This window comes from Haliotis rufescens, unplaced genomic scaffold, assembly GCF_023055435.1.
Source record: "Haliotis rufescens isolate VD_foot unplaced genomic scaffold, xgHalRufe1.0.p SCAF_3, whole genome shotgun sequence".
Taxonomy (NCBI): domain Eukaryota; kingdom Metazoa; phylum Mollusca; class Gastropoda; order Lepetellida; family Haliotidae; genus Haliotis; species Haliotis rufescens.
The window spans coordinates 57,482,754-57,504,746 of NW_025964001.1; the positions used below are offsets into that span (position 1 = coordinate 57,482,754).

General features: G+C 42.1%; 1 protein-coding gene across 2 annotated transcripts in view; it reads left to right on the forward strand.

Moving 5' to 3' along the window:
* Nucleotides 1–21,993, forward strand: part of LOC124115408 (dynein axonemal heavy chain 6-like) — a 135,847-nt gene that overhangs the window by 96,995 nt on the left and 16,859 nt on the right. For both annotated transcript variants that reach the window (XM_048403119.1, XM_048403120.1), the window contains 21 exons: nt 218–307; nt 834–1,031; nt 1,273–1,638; nt 2,170–2,351; nt 4,060–4,168; nt 5,013–5,138; nt 5,260–5,354; nt 5,966–6,125; nt 7,284–7,415; nt 9,212–9,307; nt 9,764–9,904; nt 11,185–11,400; nt 11,896–12,014; nt 13,155–13,266; nt 14,435–14,556; nt 15,918–16,047; nt 16,689–16,803; nt 17,576–17,712; nt 18,258–18,768; nt 19,350–19,595; nt 20,512–20,763. In XM_048403119.1, coding sequence (XP_048259076.1) covers nt 218–307; nt 834–1,031; nt 1,273–1,638; nt 2,170–2,351; nt 4,060–4,168; nt 5,013–5,138; nt 5,260–5,354; nt 5,966–6,125; nt 7,284–7,415; nt 9,212–9,307; nt 9,764–9,904; nt 11,185–11,400; nt 11,896–12,014; nt 13,155–13,266; nt 14,435–14,556; nt 15,918–16,047; nt 16,689–16,803; nt 17,576–17,712; nt 18,258–18,768; nt 19,350–19,595; nt 20,512–20,763 — 3,655 coding nt within the window. The remainder of the gene's footprint in view (nt 1–217; nt 308–833; nt 1,032–1,272; nt 1,639–2,169; nt 2,352–4,059; nt 4,169–5,012; nt 5,139–5,259; nt 5,355–5,965; nt 6,126–7,283; nt 7,416–9,211; nt 9,308–9,763; nt 9,905–11,184; nt 11,401–11,895; nt 12,015–13,154; nt 13,267–14,434; nt 14,557–15,917; nt 16,048–16,688; nt 16,804–17,575; nt 17,713–18,257; nt 18,769–19,349; nt 19,596–20,511; nt 20,764–21,993) is intronic.

A 21,993-nucleotide genomic window follows, 5' to 3' on the forward strand; every position in this document is an offset into this window, starting at 1 on the left:
GCTTAAAGCATTGTTGTGTTTGGACAATGTGTTTTGCATTGATTTTGTTTGAACTTGTGTTTTTAAATTTTTGCAATCTTATTTTTAAAGTGGACTTTTGCCTGTCAGTTTAGTACTATTTAGGAAGCTTAATAGTATTTTCTATAAAATGTTCCAGTTACCAGTATTTTGGTATCACATTAGATTTGTTGATATTAACAGCTTTTTTTATTTGTAGGCTTCCAAACTTGTGTTCTTCAAAGATGCAGTGGAACATATAGTCCGAGCTGCAAGAGTGTTCCGACAACCAGGAGGCCATCTCCTGCTGGTGAGTCTAGGACACCCCCTAGGACACCTCCTAGGAAACTCTCTAGGACATCCTTTTGGACAGGAGTGTCGGATAAGGAATCTATACATTAAAAACTTGACTCATCAAGATGTATCATGTCGTCAGTTTCAAGGAATGCCTTTGAACAGATATGCTATTCAGACATAGCTGTTCTACAAGAATTGGTGTGAGAAGTCCTTTCTGGATTGGTTACCTTTTTCTATTTAAAGTACTCCATGACTTGATAACATCTGTTGTTGTGAAGGGCCTATTGACGTGTGGGGTACTAAAGAAATGTATCCTAGCCTTGTCACTGTACTGGAGCCAATGGGCTTCCAGTATGCCAAACTGCAGTTCAATCATCCATGGCTGTATTGGAGTTGTAGCCACTTTAATGCCATATGAGGTACAATTTTGTATTACAGATTCTGTCATGGTATATTACTGTATACAGAAAGGTACCTGGTTACATTTCTGTAGTACCCTCTACACCAACACCTGCCCATGTCTGTGTCTCCCCCTACAGGTGGGTCTGGATGGGACAGGGAAGTCCACCATCATCCATCTGGCCAGCCACATCGCCAACTGTGAGCTCTTCCGCCTCTCTCTACACAAGACATACAGCATCCCTGAGTTCCGGGACGACCTCAAGAAGGTGTTCCTCAAGAGCGGTGTGAAGGGCATCAACACAGCCTTCTTGCTGACTGACTCGGACATTGTCAAGGTAATCCATGCTAGACTGAGACTGATACTTTTGTTTCACACCCCATGGTGACTCCAGGTTAGAACAGAGGCCCAGTGACCTTAATGTTTGGAGTGGTCGTGCTCAGTATGTTTGATCCTCATACCCAGATGGTGTTTAATGTTGTTCATAACATCAATCACTGGTTTGTCTGGTGGTGGCTGGATTAAAGACCGTCATTTAGCTGGAATATGACTGAGTGCATACATAAATACATTTCCAGGAAACATTCCTAGAAGACATCAACTGCATCCTGAACTCGGGCGAGGTACCGGACCTGTTTGACAATGAGGAACTGGATGGCATCAACATGGACCTGAAGGGGGCGGCGTCCGAGGCTGACATCCCCGACACCCGCACCGCTGTGTATCAGTTCTTCATCTCCAGAGTGAGGAGGAACCTCCATGTGGTCCTCACCATGAGTCCGGCCGGGGGGATATTCCGCCAGCGGTGCCGCATGAACCCCGCCCTCATCAACTGCTGCACCATCGACTGGTATGATGAGTGGTCGGATGAAGCTATGCTCAGTGTGGCCCAGGTCTTCTTCCAGGACACAGAGTTCATAGCCAACCCCAAGTATGATCTCGAGGTGAGGATGTGTTCTACAAACTTCAGTTGAGATATTGTTACTAATTCTTTTCTTTACATAATAGTGATGGAATGTCTATTCCACGATGTGGCTTCTTTATGAACAGTTCAGCCTTTATAAAGCTGCAAAAGTGATGCATGTTATCCTGGAATGGCTTAATCTGTAGTGAGTGAGTGAGTTGTGTTTAACGCCGCTTTTATCAGTATTCCAGTTATATCACGGCGTGTCAGCTTAATGTGGGAGGAAAGCTCGAAGTGATGCAGGTATCAGACGTTTGCCACTTCGGTGAAACCCATGAGCACGGGTATGGTGCTGACAAACCTAGAAACATAATCGGGGCGAACCGGGATTCGAACCCACAATCATAGGTTTCTGGCGTGCCCAAGGGACGCAACTCTGCACAGTGAATCGCAGTGCCTTAGACGACTGGGCCACCCATGCCCCCGGCTTAATCTGTAAAAACATGAAACTGATATGTAAAATCCTGGTTTGGCCATGGAAAGAATCTGTGACTCACCATGATGTCTGCAGGTTCTCCAGGAGCGAGTGGCGGAGACGTGTGTGGAGATACACAAGAGCATCACGGACAAGGCGGGGCAGTACTGGCTGGAGATGAGGCGCCGCTACTACTCCACACCCAGCAGCTACATGGAGCTCATCAGGCTCTACTCCAAGATGCTCAGGGACAACAAGAGGGAGTTCATGAACAACAGGTTGGTTAGACAAGAGGGAGTTCATGAACAATAGGTTGGTTAGACAAGAGGGAGTTCATGAATAATAGGTTGGTTAGACAAGAGGGAGTTCATGAACAAAAGGTTGGTTAGACAAGAGGGAGTCCATGAACAACAGGTTGGTTAGACAAGAGGGAGTTCATGAATAATAGGTTGTTTAGACAGGAAGGAGTTCATGAATAACAGGTTGGTCAGACAAGAGGGAGTTCATGAATAATAGGTTGGTTAGACAAGAGGGAGTTAATGAATAACAGGTTGGTTAGGCAAGAGGGAGTTCATGAATAACAGGTTGGTTAGACGAGGGAGTTCATGAATAACAGGTTGGTTAGACGAGGGAGTTCATGAATAACAGGTTGGTTAGACAAGAGGGAGTCCATGAACAACAGGTTGGTTAGACAAGAGGGAGTTCATGAACAACAGGTTGGTTAGACAAGAGGGATTTAATGAATAATAGGTTGGTTAGACAAGAGGGAGTTCATGAACAACAGGTTGGTTAGACAAGAGGGAGTCCATGAACAACAGGTTGGTTAGACAAGAGGGAGTTCATGAATAATAGGTTGTTTAGACAGGAAGGAGTTCATGAATAACAGGTTGGTCAGACAAGAGGGAGTTCATGAATAATAGGTTGGTTAGACAAGAGGGAGTTAATGAATAACAGGTTGGTTAGGCAAGAGGGAGTTCATGAATAACAGGTTGTTAGACAAGAGGGAGTTCATGAATAACAGGTTGGTTAGGCAAGAGGGAGTTCATGAATAACAGGTTGTTAGGCAAGAGGGAGTTCATGAATAACAGGTTGTTAGACAGGAAGGAGTTCATGAATAACAGGTTGGTTAGACAAGAGGGAGTTCATGAATAATAGGTTGTTTAGACAGGAAGGAGTTCATGAATAATAGGTTGGTTAGAGAAGAGGGAGTTAATGAATAACAGGTTGGTTAGGCAAGAGGGAGTTCATGAATAACAGGTTGTTAGACAAGAGGGAGTTCATGAATAATAGGTTGGTTAGACAAGAGGGAGTTAATGAATAATAGTTAGGTCAGACAAGAAGGAGTGAAAGAATAATAGATTAGTTGGATAAGAAGAGGGAATTAATGAATAACAGGTTGGTTAGACTAGGGATTTAATGAATAATAGGTTGGTTAGACAAGAGGGAGTTCATGAATAACAGGTTGGTTAGACAAGAGGGAGTTCATGAACAACAGTTACAGGTTGGACAACAAGAGGGAGTTAATGAATAACAGGTTGGTTAGACAAGAGGGAATTCATGAATAACAGGTTGGTTAGACAAGAGGGAGTTAATGAATAACAGGTTGGTTAGACAAGAGGGAGTTCATGAATAACAGGTTGGTTAGACGAGGGATTTAATGAATAATAGGTTGGTTAGACAAGAGGGAGTTCATGAATAACAGGTTGGTTAGACAAGAGGGAGTTCATGAACAACAGTTACAGGTTGGACAACAAGAGGGAGTTAATGAATAACAGGTTGGTTAGACAAGAGGGATTTAATGAATAATAGCTAGGCCAGACAAGAAGGAGTGAAAGAATAATAGATTAGTTGGATAAGAAGAGGGAATTAATGAATAACAGATTGGTTAGTCAACAAGGAGGAATTAATGAATAACAGGTTTGACAACAAGAGGGAGTTTATTAATAGCAAGTTGGTTATCACTGACAATGTATTTTTGTTTGCCAGAGATCGTCTCCAGATCGGCTTGTTCAAACTGTCGGAGGCCAACTCGTTGGTCGGGGAGATGCAGGATGAGTTAGTGTCCCTGGGGCCGAAGATTGAGGAGAAGGCCAGGGTGAGGACATACTGTCTGGAGGCAGCCACAGGGGTTAATGGAGAAAGATCATATCAGAAATAGGAATGCTATTGGTTTTATCTCTGACTTATGTCATATGAAGGCTTGATTGTATTGAATTTTGAATTTAACCTTCAGTGGGGTAATAGTGGGTATCAGTTCAATAACAAGAAGGTATTTTGGTTTGTTTCTGTCATATGGGTCCATAGGTTATTTTCAAAAAGACCCATGAAAATCTGTTGAAGAATAGGTCTTCAGCAACCCATGCTATCCGTAAAAGGCGATTATGCTTGTTTAAAAAGGCGACTAACAGGATCGGGTGGTCAGGCTTGCTGACATGGTTGATGCAGGTCATCGAATCCCAATATTGCATGGATTGATGCTCATGATGTCAGTCACTGGATTGTCTGGCCCAGATTCAATTATTTACAGACTGCCGTCATAGAGCTGGAATATTGCTGAGTGTGGCGTTAAACAACAGACAAACAAATAAAATACTTTAAAATATACCCGTGAACCCCCCACAGCCTCTAGTTAGCAGGTCCACATGGACACACTAAACCATGCAAATTAAATGTTGTCATGCTTTCAAGGTATACATCGATATATGACCAGGGTTTTACATGATGCAGATATGTGCATCCTTGATGCACAAATGTATAGAATGGACTTAGAAAACCAAGAATATTGCATCCTGACGGAAGAACATAATATATTCTTTGTACCCAGTTCTTGCATGAAGAAGTTCCAGCAGTTAAAATAGATTTGTTGGTCTGAGTAAAGCACTGTATGACGGGATTCTGAGTAGTTGATTTTCATGCTTCTGTCTAAACCCTGATTGCAGGACACGGAGGTGTTGCTGAAGCAGCTGGAGAAGGACCAGGATGCTGTGGAGCAGGTGCAGCAGATCGTGGAGGAGGAGGAGGGCATCATGAAGAAGGAGACGCAGATTGTACAGGACTACGCCGATGTAGGTACTTCAGGATGCAGGTGGAGTGTCCATGTCCAATATGGGAAGCGAATGCCATAACTTGCAAAACGGTTAATCTTTCCATGCCAAATTAAGAGCCAGAAATGTTTTTTGATTTCAGGAATGTCAGCTAGACCTTGCCTCTGTTCTGCCAGCACTCCAAGCTGCCATCAACTCCCTGGAAACTTTGGACAAAGCGTCAGTAGCAGAAATCAGGTAAAGTACCTTAGAACAACTGAATTAGCATGACTGCAAATGTAATACCCCCATTCCACCAAGCGTCACTCTGTGGCGCTCTTACAAATCGCCATAGATCGCCATTTGAGCGCTAAAATCTCCAAAAGCGTTAATGGATTGCTCTCTCATCTCTAACTGATCTCCATGATCGTCATGGTCGCCGCCTGTCGACTTCCTTGCACAAAGTTCTGTGGCACTCTGCCAAGAATGCCGTCAGATAGCTACTTGATTGCCGAGATCGGCATCGGAGCACTACTTGATCGCAAAGGTCGTAATCAGAGAACTACTTGATTGCCAAAGTCTTCAAGTCGCTATTGGATAGCATACATCGCTATTGGATCGCAACAGGAGCGCTATCTGAACGTAATCAGATCGTAAGTGCCCCTAGATAACCGAAAAATCAGGAGATCTATGGCGCTCCCTCAGAGTGGGTAGAGCGCAGAAGAGCATCACCTAGTGGAATGGGGGTATTAGAAAAGCAATATTAGCATGATATGTTTTTAACTCTGCTGGTGGTGGAGACTGTCATATATTTGTTACCTAGAAGACTGTCATGATATGTTTGTAACCCTGACCTGGTTGCTGTCCAGGGTGTATTCAAGCCCCCCACTGCTGGTAGAGACTGTGATGAATGCAGTCTGCGTGCTCTTCCAGAAGAAACCAGATTGGTCAACTGCCAAGCAGATGCTTGGAGATCCAAACTTCCTGAAAAAACTTCTTCAGTTTGACAAGAACAGTCTCCCGGATAAAGTAAGACAAGTTTACACCAAGCCAAGATGACAACTTTATTGTAACTTCATGTTATCAATTGATAGAAACATGTGTTCTATTTCACTGTTGCAAATATATTTTCTTGCCAGAAAATAAACATACAAATCTCATTAATCATACTCACTATTTGTTATAGCAAATGTACTTAGTCATGTAGGGAAAAATGAGTGAAAATTAAAAAACAAACTGCCTTTGATTTAGAATACAACTTATAAGTTGTGCAGTGTTGTGCTATATTTGAGGAGCATCGGTTGCGAGTTTGAGAGCTGTAACGTGGAAAACTTAACCATTAGAATAAAAGATGGGGAAAACAAAAGAATAGGCAGAATTACCTTCAGATTTTCAGAAACAAATTCACGTCGATGATGATATGTATTTAAGGCAAATGGGTGGACATTAAGCACTCTTTTGTCTTTCCCTCTATTTTTTTGAGTGGGATGGAACTTTAGGACAGTCAGGAGATGAGACACACAAAAAATACAGATGGTCTAACATTGACTCTGAATACTCCGAATAGGATGTGACAGCCTCCATGGTCTAGTGGTAGAGCGTCCGCCCGGAGATCGAAAGGTCCTGGGTTTAATCCCTGGCCGCGTCATACCAAAAGATGTTAAAAGATGGTACTTGTTGTTACCCTGTCTGGCGCTCGGCATTAAGGAGCTAAAACAAGGACTGGTCAGCTCAGAGTCAGTATACTGTGTCTGAGCTGGGTATTCATGTTAAACTGCGACATGGTATCTCAGTGAGCTAGCACTATAAATCGGCATCAGTCCGGACTAGTACAAGCAGCCACACACACACACGTGCATGCACGTCGCTATATAAGTGCAATAATCTTGGACGCAAAGTTAAACCCAATTTCATCTCACCTCACCTCTGGATAATGTGTTTATTTGGACAGATCTTTGTCAAAGTTATGTAATACAGTGTCTGATGCGCCTCACAGGCAGCTTGGGTTGCATACTCCCCAGGGAGCTGAGAATGAAAATCGAGTGCTCACTGATCCATTGACTGGGGTAATAATAGTGTAGCGCTATGAGCATCCACTTGGTGAATGGAATGTGGCGCATTATAAATGCACTTATTATTATTATTATTATTATTATTATTATTATTATTATTATTATTATGCTCCAGGTGTTCACGAAGCTGAGGAAGTACTCCAAGAAGCCGGACTTCAACGCAGACACTATAGGGAAGGTGTCCAAAGCCTGCCGCTCTATATGTGAGTGGGTGCTTGCACTGGAGCACTACAACGAGGTTTACAAGGTCAGTGTACTGTTGATGATGCTACTCATGACGATGATGCTAACATGTAACACAACAATGATGTAACCTATTATTGAAGACAGGGTTCTCTTATGGAATGCAACTTTTTTTCTTTCAATGCATTGTTTTGGTACAGGTGTTAGTTTGTTTGTTTGTTTATTTGTTGTTAAATGCCTCACTCAGCAATATTCCAGCTATATGATGGCGGTCTCTAAATATTTGAGTCTGGACCAGACAATCCAGTGATTGACATCATGAGCATTAATCCACGCAATTGAGATCGATGACATGCATCAACCAAGTCAGCCAGCCTGACCACCCGATCCTGTTAGTCGCCTATTCCGACAAGAATAGTCACCTCTTATGGCAAGCATGGGTTGCTGAAGACCTATTCTACCCCGGATCTTCACGGTCGGTACAGGTGTTAGTACCTGATCAACAGCTATGTAGGATATAGTTATATATTTATGAAATATACAACGAGGCAATATCAACATTATTTACAGTCTCTTTAAGGAAGTTATCAAAATTTACAAGTTTTAAAAATATTTACTTGTACAGTCATGCCCCGCTTATACGGACTTCAGATATCCGGAAACCTCGGTTCCCGGATGATTTTCATTCAAAACAAAATAATTACCATATAAATTTACCTGTATATACGGAAATTCAGTTTCCGGAACCGGATGGTCATTTTCATACACAAAACACTGAAATGCACACAAAATTGTCTCACTTACCCAGACAATACACTTCCACTGGTGGTAATCCTTCCACTGGTGGTAATCCTTTGATTCGTGAGAAGTCAATTAACCAAGTGACACTGAGTTACGTTTGAGATGAGCTTGTTTATTGTACAAGTAATCCCATTCGATAAGGAAAAACACCCGTCAGCAAGTTTGGAAACCATCAGTAAGCATTATGGCACTGAATTTGGACATACCATAGGAAAATCGACAATTGGTGACATTTTAAAAGACAAACAGAAGTGGCTAATCTCCCGGAAAATTCAAATGACTTATCACGATCCCATGTAGCAAAACACCAGAAGATGGGAGATGCATTATATCTTTGGTTGTGTGACATGACAAGTCGTAATGTGCCCTTTAATTATAAAATGCTCATAGAGAAAGCTCGCGATTTTGGTGGCAAAATGGACATTTCTGAGAAATATTACGAGAACACAGGCGATCTGGACAATTTGGAATTATTGTTTAAAATTCAAACCTCAAAATGTGGTAAAGTTCAAACTTCCATGACAGATGAAACGTGTATGTCTTGAATAAAGATTGAGTGGATGTATCTGTTTGCTCTGTCATCTGTCATGAGTTGCATAATAGAAGGGAAGTAACTCTTCCAGTAAGAAGCTGGTTTCAGTTATACGGAAATTCGTTTATACGGACGAATTGTGAAATGACGCAAGTGTCCGTATAAACGAGGCACGACTGTATTTAAATAATGAGGACTTTCTAAATACAGACCAATATCTGCAATGTCAGACAAGTCCATGTTATGAAAGGGGGGTTTAAGGTTGGTATTTCCTGAATATTCTCACAAACATTAAAACAATTAAAAATGAATATATATATTTATTCTCAGGCGTAATTCTTGAAGCATTTCAGAAAATGGTGCTATGTATAACATTTCTAACTGTCAACAGGGTACTACAGAACTAAGGGGAACAACTCATGACGTCATCAAGTTGCGAGCATTTGTTCGAATCTCTAGAAATTACGTCACGTCATGCCCGTTCTTCATTGTTGTTTGCGATTTATTTTATCGTCATTGTCTTACAGATGGTGAAGCCGAAACAGAAGAGGGTGGAGGAGGCCAAGGAGGCTCTCAAGCTAGCTCAGGATGGCCTTGCTCAGAAACAGGCTAGCCTCAAGAAGGTCAGAAATGCAACTTTAGATTTGTCCAGTGCACAACAATCCGTTTCCAGATAATCTCCCGAAACTTTACATATATTTAGCATTATTGGTTTGGGTGTTTTATTCCAGCTGATTACTTCTGAAGACCGTGTACACAGATAGTGTAGAGTATGTAACTTGATGGGAAAGTGAAGGCATGGGTGGCCCAGTTGTCTAAGGGCACAGCAATTCACTGGCAGAGTTGCTTCCCTTAGGCATGCCAGGAACCTATAATCATGAGTTTGAATCCCAAATTTGCCGTGATTATGTTTCAAGGTTTGTCAGAACCATAGCTGTGCATGTGGACTTCCCCAAAGTGGTAAATGTCTGAGACCTGCATCACTTTGGTTTTTCATCCCACATGAAGCTGACACACATTGATGTAAATATTGCTGAATGCAGCATCAAAGAAACTGAGTGATGCGTTGTGTGTGTCAGATCGAGGACCACCTGAAGATGATCCAGCAGCAGTACCAGGACAGTGTCAACCAGCGGGAGGCTCTGAAGGAACGCAAGAAGACCACAGCTCTACGTCTCCAGCGAGCCTCCGTCCTCGTCTCGGCTTTGGCTGATGAAAAGGTACCAGTACCATACCTCATTGGTTTTGCCCTGCAGACTGAACTCAGATGAGATGGGTGGGGTAATACATTTGTATCCAGAGAAGTTATGATTCATGATAAAGGCTTGGCAGTGCTGCTGTAGAGGCCCACAGATGACATCCTTACCTTGTCAGGATGCTGACAGCGTCTTCTTTGGTCATGTGGACAAGGTGTCTCATGTGAAGGTCTGTGGTTCAAATCCCATCATGGGACTCATAAATGTTACACCTGTTACTAAAACGAGAGAAACTAAAGAAGGTAGAAACAGTAACTTGATGTCAGTCCCATGGGCTAAATATTGCTTTGTTATGAATTATAGCTAAAATGGATAGCATTATCATTAAACCGCCTGCACGTTATCAGAAATGAGTGGGCCACTGTAACTTGATAATGCCCTCATATTGCTTGACGACGGGCCATTATCAAGCCCGTTGTTAGGTGACGTCATAGGGTAGAGAAAATGACGTCACGTATTATAGTGACGTCATCTGGTTTGTTCTATGACGTTTCCATATTTGTAAAATGTGGTCAGTGACATTCGTGTTGATTGCAGTAAATGTATCAAAACTGATGTTGTTGTTTCTTTTTATTTGATAACAAATTCCATCCATTTTAGCTATAATAACGGTAAAGCTCTTTTTCAGGGCATTATCATTTGCAGAAGCCCTCGGTCTTTTCAACTGCCCTCCTTCGTTGGGCAGTTAATGGAAAACCTCGGGCTTCTACAAATGATAATGCCCTGAAAAATAGCATTACCCTTATAGTAAAGGAAACAGTAAGCTTGGAGGAATGTGGCATGGGAAGGAGATTTATGGCGATAATGCCCCCTTTCCTCCCCCTGACTTGTCATCCGTCTTGATTCCTCACACCATCAGAGGATTGGGCAGGCATCTTCCCTTCAAAGGGTTGCACAGAATTCTTCCCACATTAAACTGACACGCTGTGATATGGCTGGAATACTGTTCAAAGCGGTGTTAAGACCTCGCTCGCTCGCTCACTCACTCACTCACTCACTCACTCACTCACTCACTCACTCACTCACTCACTCACTCACTCACTCACCCACCCACCCACCCACCCACGCACGCACTCACTCACTCACTCACTCACTCACTCACTCACTCACTCACTCACTCACCCACCCACCCACCCACCCACACACTCACTCACTCACTCACTCACTCACTCACTCACTCACTCTGAAAGTGTTGAACTAATTCTGCTCCTACCTGTTGTACTATTTCCCTTCTCCTGCTTCAGGTGAGGTGGGCTGACTCTGTGAAAGTCCTGGACTTCAAGCTGCAGGGGCTGGTAGGGGACACACTGATTGCAGCTGCAGGAGTTGCCTACCTTGGCGCCTTCACCGCCCGCTACCGCCGAGATCTCACCGCAGTCTGGTTGAACATGTGTGGCGACCGAGATATCCCAATCTCACAGGAGTTTGATCTCGTCAAGAGCATGGTGGATGCCAATATGGTGAGATAAATATATCTGAAATGTCTTGTTATAAATATTGTTCAGAAACCTCAAGTTTCTAGCTAAAGGGATGTCATTTATTGTAGGGTGGGGTTTTGCTGAGAGAATCAGTGAACGGTGCCTAAAATCACAGACCTATGGAAAAGTTTGAGAGACAAACATATACATTTTGGGGGAGCATCTTGATAACACTTGACATATTTTATTGTAAAATTTTCATGACTAACCACTGTGGTAGTCTTTAGGGATCGAGGATCAGTAAAAAACTACATAACTTTATATTCTGGGATTTGGGTCTCATTTTGTTGGCGTATGGATGCAAAAAGCTGGTTGCGCACCTCGACTGTGGGTACCTTGTCATATACATGTAAACTACAGGGTAGCATCTTTAAAAGGAAAACTAGTCACATACCAATAATTGATGTTAATTTTCTTCAAATTTAGCGAATGTTATTGCTGATGGTATATGAGTATATTGTAATTGTACGACTGCAGGTTTTGAAATGGCACAACGGTGGTCTGCCTAGAGATACCCACTCAACAGAGAATGCTGTGTTTGTGAAGAAAGCCAGGAAATGGCCACTACTCATTGACCCACAGGGTCAGGCAGTCAAGTGAGTGGAATAATGGCATCAAATGCAATATACAGTCAAGTCCCGTTAATTCAACACGGTTGGTTGCATATGATTATGTCGGATTAACAAGTATGTCGGATAAACGAAATTAAGTAGTATCAACGTTCGTGATCGAAAATGGGACAACTACATGATAGATAACGATGCAAACATGTCCTCAGCGGTAGCGAGAACTTGTACCTGATTTGATGAGATTGAGGAAATCTAACCATGTGATTAATCTTGTTTTGTTTATTTAAAACATTAATTGTTAAGCAAGTTTATCCCTGCAGACGTAATACCCAGCGTCTTGCATCAAAACATGGGCTGTGTACTCGCAGGCAGATGACCACGGAGTACGCTGATCACTGTGTCGGATTAACAAGACTGATTATTAAGTGATTTCGGTAATTCGTTGCAAATTAGGTGTGATTAATCTTGTTTTGTTTATTTAAAACATTTATTGTTAAGCAAGTTTATCCCTGCAGACGTAATACCCAGCGTCTTGCATCAAAACATGGGCTGTGTACTCGCAGGCAGATGACCACGGAGTACGCTGATCACTGTGTCGGATTAACAAGACTGATTATTAAGTGATTTCGGTAATTCGTTGCAAATTAGGTGTGTCGGAGTGTGAGATTGTCGGACTAATGGGTCTGAATAGCACTGATTTAATCGGTTGGATAAAGTCGTATCAACGATTGTCAGATAATGAGACTTGACTGTATAGCAGTTGTGATCATGTGCACTAGTTACAATCTATGATGTTTTATCTTGAAAAGAATTTCTTGAAATGTGACTTGGTGGTTTAAAGATGGGCACAATGAAGGCACTTTGTTTATATAGTGTAAATCATTAAATTGATGCGTCTCAATACCATATATGTACAATGTGAGGAGGCCAATTTATTTGTCCTTGCCCTGATATTGTTTGAATATTGCTAAACTGATGTAAAACCATACACACTTCGTCACTAATTCAGGATCTCCCCAGGGGCTCTGGAAAACAAACTGTGGGAAGGTATTAAACAAATATAATTTTTGGGTCAGGGACGCACTTCTCCAGAAATTATGCATACAAGTTTGCTCTGAGACTTTTAGTCAAGTGTAAGGGTTGTGATGATCACCTTTGTGTCTGCAGCTGGGTTCGAGAGATGGAGGGCGTGCGGCTGAAGGCGATGACGGCGACGGATCACAACCTGATGCGGACCATGGAGACGGCGCTGCGAGTGGGAGACCCCGTCCTCATCAGGGTAATGCCCAGTAGCCTCACTGGTTGATTTACTTCTGTAGAAGGGTACACATGGGGCACTTTCAGGGTACATACATGGTACATACAGGGTTAATAGCCATACATTCATGGTACATACAGGGTTAATAGTCGTACATTCATGGTACATACAGGGTTAATAGCCGTACATTCATGGTACATACAGGGTAAATACCCATACTTTCATGGTACATACAGGGTAAATACCCATACTTTCATGGTAAGTACTTGGTAAATAGCCATACATTCATGGTACATAAAGGGTTAATAGCCATACATTCATGGTACATACAGGGTAAATAGCCATACTTTCATGGTACGTACTGGGTAAATACCCATACATTCATGGTACATACAGGGTAAATAGCCATACATTCATGGTACATACAGGGTTAATAGCCATACATTCATGGTACATACAGGGTTAATAGCCATACATTCATGGTACATACAGGGTAAATAGCCATACATTCATGGTACGTACAGAGTTAATACCTGTACATTTATGGTACATACAGGGTAAATAGCCATACTTCCATGGTACATACAGGGTTAATAGCCGTACATTCATGGTACGTACAGGGTTAATAGCCATACATTCATGGTACGTACAGAGTTAATACCTGTACATTTATGGTACATACAGGGTAAATAGCCATACTTCCATGGTACATACAGGGTTAATGGCCGTACATTCATGGTACGTACAGAGTATTCAGAGTGAATACCTGTACATTTATGGTACATACAAGGTAAATACTCATACATTCATGGTACGTACAGGGTAAATACCCATACTGTCATGGTACATACATTCAAGTTAGATTCAGGGTACATTCAGGGCACATTCAGGGTACATTCAGGGTGTAGACAAGCTAAAATAATTAGGAAGCTAAAATATATAGCATCCATTTTCCGTTCCCGGAGCAGAACTCCTAAACAGTTGAATATTTCTTGTTGAAACTTGCAATACAGATCAGTCTAGTAGTGAATTGATGCCTTTTGATGATTTTGGATTTGTATTTTTTCTATAGTTTTTTTTCATGATGACAAGTTAGACTTTACTGACAATGAGGGTAGTGCTCGTTTCTGGAGCAAAACACCAAAACATAAAAGATGTTTAAAGTCCTTTATTTCCAAATTGTGTTCAGGATGTAGGGGAGGAATTGGACCCAGCTCTACGCCCCATCTTGCTGCAGGAGACATTACGACGAGGAGGCCATCTCATCATCAAACTGGGCGACACAGAGATCGAGTACAATCAGAACTTCAGGTAAGGAAGAGATATATATATGTGGCTGTGGCTGTTGCTTACCTGTTAACGTAGAATCATTGTCTGGCTGATTACTGTTTACTAAATGGCGCTTGAAATACTACTTTCCAGTTTAACGAGGTTTCACTAAAGAGACTTTTACTATCCATTCTACTCTGTTCTACTGTTCTACTGGGATAAATTCCACAGACCCTGTCATCACCCTAGCATTGTATTTGATGCAAGTCTGTAACTGTAAATATATCGAGGGCTTGCTTGTTCTTGGCAGCCATTTTGAAATGTAGGTCTTACCGGACTCTCTTTCAAAAGAGTGATTGTCCCCCGCCGCGCGAAAGCGCGGAGTGGGGGATATAGTATAGTCCGTCCGTACGTCCCACCTGTTTGTTGCCGCGATATCTCAAGATTTGGATTGTCTTCATATTTGGAACTATGGTGTATATACAGACTCCGCAGACCCCAGTCGGTTTTAGTGACCTTGACCCCATTTTCAAGGTCACAGCAGGCAAATCTGCTTTTGGAGTTGGAAAACGGTGTTGCCGCGATATCTCAAGAACTAAACACTGGATTGTCTTCATATTTGGAACTATGGTGTATATACAGACTCCGCAGACACCAGTCGGTTTTGGTGACCTTGACCCCATTTTCAAGGTCACAGCAGGCAAATCTGCTTTTGGAGTTGGAAAACGGCGTTGCCGCGATATCTCAAGAACTAATCGCTGGATTGTCTTCATATTTGGAACTATGGTGTATATACAGACTCCGCAGACACCAGTCGGTTTTGGTGACCTTGACTCCATTTTCAAGGTCACGGCAGGCAAATCTGCTTTTGGAGTTGGAAAACGGTGTTGTCGCAATATCTCAAGAACTAATCGCTGGATTGTCTTCATATTTGGTACTATGGTATATATACAGGCGGGGGACATTTCGTCACGTTGTGACAAATACTTGTTTTAAATGGTTTGATTTCAAACACAGTGAAATTCTGTGCTTAGTTATTGATGAAAACATTACATATCATGAGGTCACTCCTGAAATATTCCAGCTGTATGACAGTGATCTGTAAATAATCATTTTGACCAGACAGTCCAGTGATTGACATCATGAGCATCCATCCACACAATTGGGATCGATGACATGCATCAAGCAAGTCAGAGAGCCTGACCCCCCGAACCCGTTGTCTCTTACGACAAGCATGGTTGTCTTTTACGGCAAGCATGGGTTGCTGAAGACCTATTCTACCCCAGATCTTCATGGTTCTTAACTGTTGTATTGATATTGATGAGGTTGTATCATTGAAAAGGTCATATTGAAGTCAAACTATTTGAACTAAGGTGAACTGATTCCTTTTGTTGTGTTTGTAGACTGTACCTGGCCTCCTCCATGGCCAACCCTCACTACCTGCCCGCCGTCTTCATCCAGGTGAACATCATCAACTTCACCGTCACCTTCGACGGTCTGCAGGAACAGCTCCTGTCTGCAGTGGTCAAACAGGTACACACCTCGCTAGACGAGTCTCCTGCCGCCAGACAAACCCAGGGTTGGCATTTAGAGTTGTCTGTCAGGTTTTGTTTCAAATTTCCCAGTTCCAATACTGCTGAAAGTGAAATATTTGAAGACCTGTCATGTATGAATTAGAATAGAGATGCTTTGTAGACATTCCATTGACTATACTAGAGGTACGCAGCATTACCGGTATGCCTGTATACAATGATTTGAAGGACTAATGAATATGTATCACTATACTTTTGGAAAATACTGGTATAGAGTTTTTCAGAACCCTGTTTTCATGTTGTTGGCACAATTTACAGTAGTATGATGAGATTATAAAATTGTGACAACTGATTCCTGTAATCGAAAAGGCAAAACTATTCGTGACCAGTTTCCGATATATTAAGTGTGTATTATGCATTTATTCATATGGCATATCATCATTCAACAAACTGGTGGATGAGGTGGTAAAAAGCGTGCAGGGAATTTGGGTCCATCTTTCTCAGGTTCATAACAAATTACAGATGAAAAAACACATGCCATATTTTGTGATACGTATCGCAGTACATCTATCATTATTGCATTAAAGTGCCATACGTAAGTTAGGCCAATACTCATCACTAGAATGTCCACCCTCTGTACAGGAGCGCCCTCAGCTGGAGAGTCAGCGGACCGGGCTGCTGGAGAGTATCAGTAATGACAAGCAGTCGCTGCTCGACCTGGAAAACAAGTCTCTAGGACTCCTGCAGAAATCTGATGGTAAGTGAATTGTAGCATTTCTTGGGTGGTTCTCAAGCTTTGAAGGTGTTTACTACACTTTGAGGCCTTTCTCAAAATACAGGCCTTTTCTCAAAATACAAGCCTTTTCTCAAAATACAGGGCTTAAAAAATTACAGACCTTTTCTCCAAATACAGGCCTTTTCTCAAAATTACAGACCTTTTCTCAAATACAGGCCTTTTCTCAAAATTACAAGCCTTTTCTCAAATACAGGCCTTTTCTCAAAATTACAGGCCTTTTCTCAATATCACAGGCCTTTTCTAAAAATTACAGACCTTTTCTCAAGATTACAGACCTTTTCTCAATATCACAGACCTTTTCTAAAAATTACAGACCTTTTCTCAAGATTACAGACCTTTTCTCAAAATACATGCCTTTTCTCAAAATTACATGCCTTTTCTCAAAATTACAGACCTTTTCTCAAGATTACAGACCTTTTCAAGGTTGTTTGAATAAAGTGGTTTGATATTAAATCATAGAATTGGATAAAGTGTCATAAGACAATACTATTATGAAAATTGTGTTACGACCATGATGATATTATATGTTACCAGCACAACCTAAAGAAAGGTGGATACAGTATGAAACTACTGATGAGACCAGCCTAGCGAACATGGTGCTTATGGCAATATTTTCAGAAAACATTTTGAAGAACTCAAACAATCCTACTTGTAATTCTTTTTCATAGTTTTTGACTGCCTACTGATTTGTGTGCAAAACAGGCAGAATGAATGTAATGTGATGTCTGTGCAGGTCATATCCTGGATGACCAGGTGCTGGTGGAGACGCTCCAGAAGAGCAAGGGAGTGTCTCAGGAGATCTACGAAAGAGTGGGACAGTCGGTGGAGACTGAGAAGAAACTAAACCAAGCCAGGAAGCGATACCTCCCAGTATGTTTTTAACTCATAATAGTTTAGGAAAACCAGTGGAATTAATACTCAGGACTTAGGAAAATGGGTGCCCGTGATTAAACTTCTTACGCTTTGAGGTGAGGTGAAATGAGGTTAATGTCGCGTCCAAGATTATTGCACTTATATAGCGACGTGCATGCACAGGTGTGTGTGTGGCTGCTTGTACTAGTCCGGACTGATGCGAATTTTTAGTGCTAGCCCACTGAGATACCATGCCACAGTTTACCATGAATACCCCACTCAGACACAGTATACTGACTCCAAGCCGACCAGTCCTTGTTTTAGCCCCTTAATGCCGAGCGCCAGACAGGGTAACAACAAGTACCATCTTTTAACGTCTTTTGGTATGATGCGGCTTGGAATCGAACTCCGAACCATCGCTCTCAGAGCAGACGTTCTTACCCTTTGATGTTAGATTCAGATTATATTATGAATGACCCTAAATGTATGACTTCTGTATAGAGATGATATGTTATTTGTGATGACATGAAGACTATCAGTATTGTTTTCATGTTTAATGTCAGGTTGCAACAAGAGGAGCCGTCTTGTACTTTGTCCTGGCCGAGCTGGCCACCATCGACGTGATGTACCAGTTCTCTCTAGACTGGTTCCAGGACATGTTCACCGCCTGCATCACCAGTAACGCTGACCAGTCCTCCACCTCCACCAACTCCTCCCACTACTACAGCGGCGTCATCAGACCAACCAGCTCACACAAACATCGTCAACCGAGTCCACAGCCTACCAGCGATGTCCTCTCTTCCATGGACAACCCGGAACAGCTGATGAAGCACCTTCTGAGCATGATCGACCGTCTGACTTCCAGCATCTACCGCGTGGTGTCGGTGGGCTTGTTCGGACATCACCAACTCACCTTCTCCTTCATGCTGGCTAGTAGTGTGATGCGAGCTAACTCCCGGTATGAGGACAGTGTCAGTCATCTGGACAAGATAAACGAGCTCGAGTGGCAGGTGTTCCTCCAGGGCAACATCATGGCCAGCATGCTGGATGACAAGACACTTGCTGAGAAGGATGGTAAGAGTGCATTTACAGTAAACTACAGTCATAACAAACTTAAAGGGACCACTAATTTTAGTTCGTTATTACCTTAGTTGGTTATAAACATATACATGTATACAGCAAATGACAGGTACCCAAAATACAGTTTGTTATATCCACCAGTTCATTATAAGCGTGTTCGTTATAAATGTAGTTTACTATCCTGCTAATGCTATGAGGTCTGTTTTTGTGTCTCAACCACAAACAAGCAGTCATGGGTTCATGTCTTGCTTCGGGTAGATTTGACCTTGACCTTGACCTTCATCTTTGTTCAGATGGTTTGGAATTCATGGACTGATAAATTCACATTATTAATCAAATGTTTATCTTGAAAATGGAAATTTGCTGCCAGATTGGCAAGAAGAATTATAGATTTGCCATGATTATGATTCTTGGCTTGTCAGCATGATGGGTCTTACCAAGATGGGGAAGGTTGACCACCTTGCATCACTTTGGACCTTCCACCCTCATTAGGCTGACATGCTTTAATATAAGTATGTTTCAAAATGGGCATTAGACCAAACTCTATCATTTCTATCTCTGTTTCTTTGTCTCAGGTCTATCTCCAATGGAGAGGTTGGAGTCTGAGGCCCAGGCAGGAGATCCCAATTCGGACAAACACAAGCAGTTGCCGAGCTGGGCGGCAGACACAACATGGAGACAGTGCCAGCATCTGGATGCAACAATCCCTGCCTTTGACAGTCTGTGCCGGAGCATCATGTCACACGCCCAGCAGTGGAACAGCTTCATGAAGGCCGAGGATCCGTACAGTCTCATGAGTCTTCCCTTCAAGGAGGAGGAAGGTTGGAGTACTTACACAGTCGCTAAAGTTTTTGATTTATGAAACCTGGTTTCAAACAAAGTCTGGTCATTGTGTTCAGTCCCTGGGGGTTCCGGGTCAGAATTGGTCCCAGTGTCCCACGTTTGTTATAAGAGCTGATTAAATATGGATCAGGTAGTTGGGCTCTGTGACTTGTGTCTCATCGTACCCTGACGGCGTGGATTGTTAAACATTTACCCACTCACTCATTGTTAAGGGGTGGTGGGGCGGCCTAGTGGTTAAAGCGTTCAGTTGTTACATGGAAGACCCGGGTTCGGCTCCCCACATGCGTTCAATGAGTGAAGCCCATTTCTGGTGTCCCCCTGCTGTGATATTGATGGAATATTGCTAAAAACAGTTTTAAAACCATACTCATTCACTCATTGTTAAGGGTCAGGGGTGGTGGTGTGGCCTAGTGGTTAAAGCGTTCACTTGTTATGCAGAAGGCGCGGGTTCGGCTCCCCACATGTGTCCAATGTGTGAAGCCCATTTCTGGTGTCCCCTGCTGTGATATTGGTGGAATACTGCTAAAAACGGTTTTAAAACCACACTCACTCACTCATTGTGTCACTCAACAGAGAACAGCTAGAATGAGACTGAAATGAGGATTGGTCGATGGTGTGTCACTGTGCTCCAGAAGTGTGCAGTGTTGTCCTTTGTTTAGGTCACTGGTTTGCCTAGCATTCAATTACTTGCAGACTGCTGTGTTATATCTGGAATATTGCTGAGTGGAACATCAGTGAATATTGACTTTGTCTCGGCTTCAGTGAACTGAGGTCTTCTGACCCTTCTTTGTAGTTACAGGGACACATATATATTGTTTCTTTTCTGAAGTTTCATAAGTAATTCTGAATTCAGAAGTCATTAGAGAATTACCAGTTCTACCTTGCTTCTCTTAGGCACAAACAAGGACAAGACAGCTCCAAAGGAAGAGGTCCGACCAGGTATTGTGTTCCGATGGGAGGATCTGAACAGCTTCCAGAAACTGATCTTGGTCAAGGTCATCCGACCAGACACGTTGACTGCTGCTGCTGCCAAGTTCATCCAATCTCAGCTTGGCCCAACATACCTCTCCACAGGAGCCTTTGACTTGAAAGAAATCTACGAAGACTCTACAGCCAAGACTCCACTGATCTTCATACTGTCTCCTGGTAGGTGTGGCAGTTCGTGTGCAGTTATAAACCTCCGGTGACGTCATCCTATTGTTCTCCAGTCAGGTTAAATCTCACACACAGGGACGTTGTAATGTCCCTGGGATTTTATATCATATCCCCGGGATTTTATAGGATATTCAAGTCATATTTGCTATTTATAAACCTATTTATTGGGATCGCTATTAAGTAAGAGACTTCTTTCTATAGGCATTAAGACCTATTGTGAGGTTTTACTTTCCAGTCGGGTTAAATCTTCTTAACAGGGACGTTGTAATGTCCCTGGGATTTTATATAATATCCCAGGAATATTATATTATATCCCAGGGATTTTATATAATGTCCTGGGTATTTTATTAATATAACTTCCGTTCAGATTGTAATATGTAATGAAATGTAAAATCAAATGACAAATGTTTTCTTTATATTCCCGAGGATCGAACTCGCAACCTTCATATCTGTAGCCCAGTGAGTGTACCACGAGGCTACAGAGGTGTTGATAAGCTGCACTGCTTTTTAGAATGTCCTTTTCAAGATCCGTACGCCAGCAACAGATATTTTACGCCAGTTTCCTAAGGTTCATGGAAAGTATGTTCGAAACATAAAAATGTTGATAAATGTTGTTTTAAGTTTCTTTTTCGGTTTATAAGTAAGATAAAACACTTCCCCTCGGGATGTTGTGATATTTAAAACCCTTTCCCTCGGAAAATCCCTCGTGATGCGGGTTTTAAATATCATAACAACCCTCGGACGTGTTTTATCCTATACATATTCTGTGGATCTCAAGAGGGATCTGAAGCAGACAACCATCATGAGCCAGTCTCAGATACATCACAATCTATCTATTATGAGGCGGAATCTTGAGTTGTCAAGAAATATTTACAAAAAAATTAAAATCTTTTCTATGCTGGTTGGAGGTGTATTTCTTAGGAAACAAGAACCTAAGACATTTTCAAAATCACATACTGTATACGACGTAATAAGCGCCCAGGGCGCTCTCAAAATTACAATTTGGGGGCTCTTATTAGAATATTATTTTGGTGATAAAAAAACACAGTTGAAAGATAAATTTCGTGGTTTGTGCTGACAGCCTGATATGTTTACGTACGACAGATATATTTTTCCAAAATTTAATTGCTCATAAATAAGGGTGCATATAAATCATGTGTGCGTATTATACTGAATAAAAAAGTCTTGTCTACATTGATCAATCGGGTACCCAACCCCCTA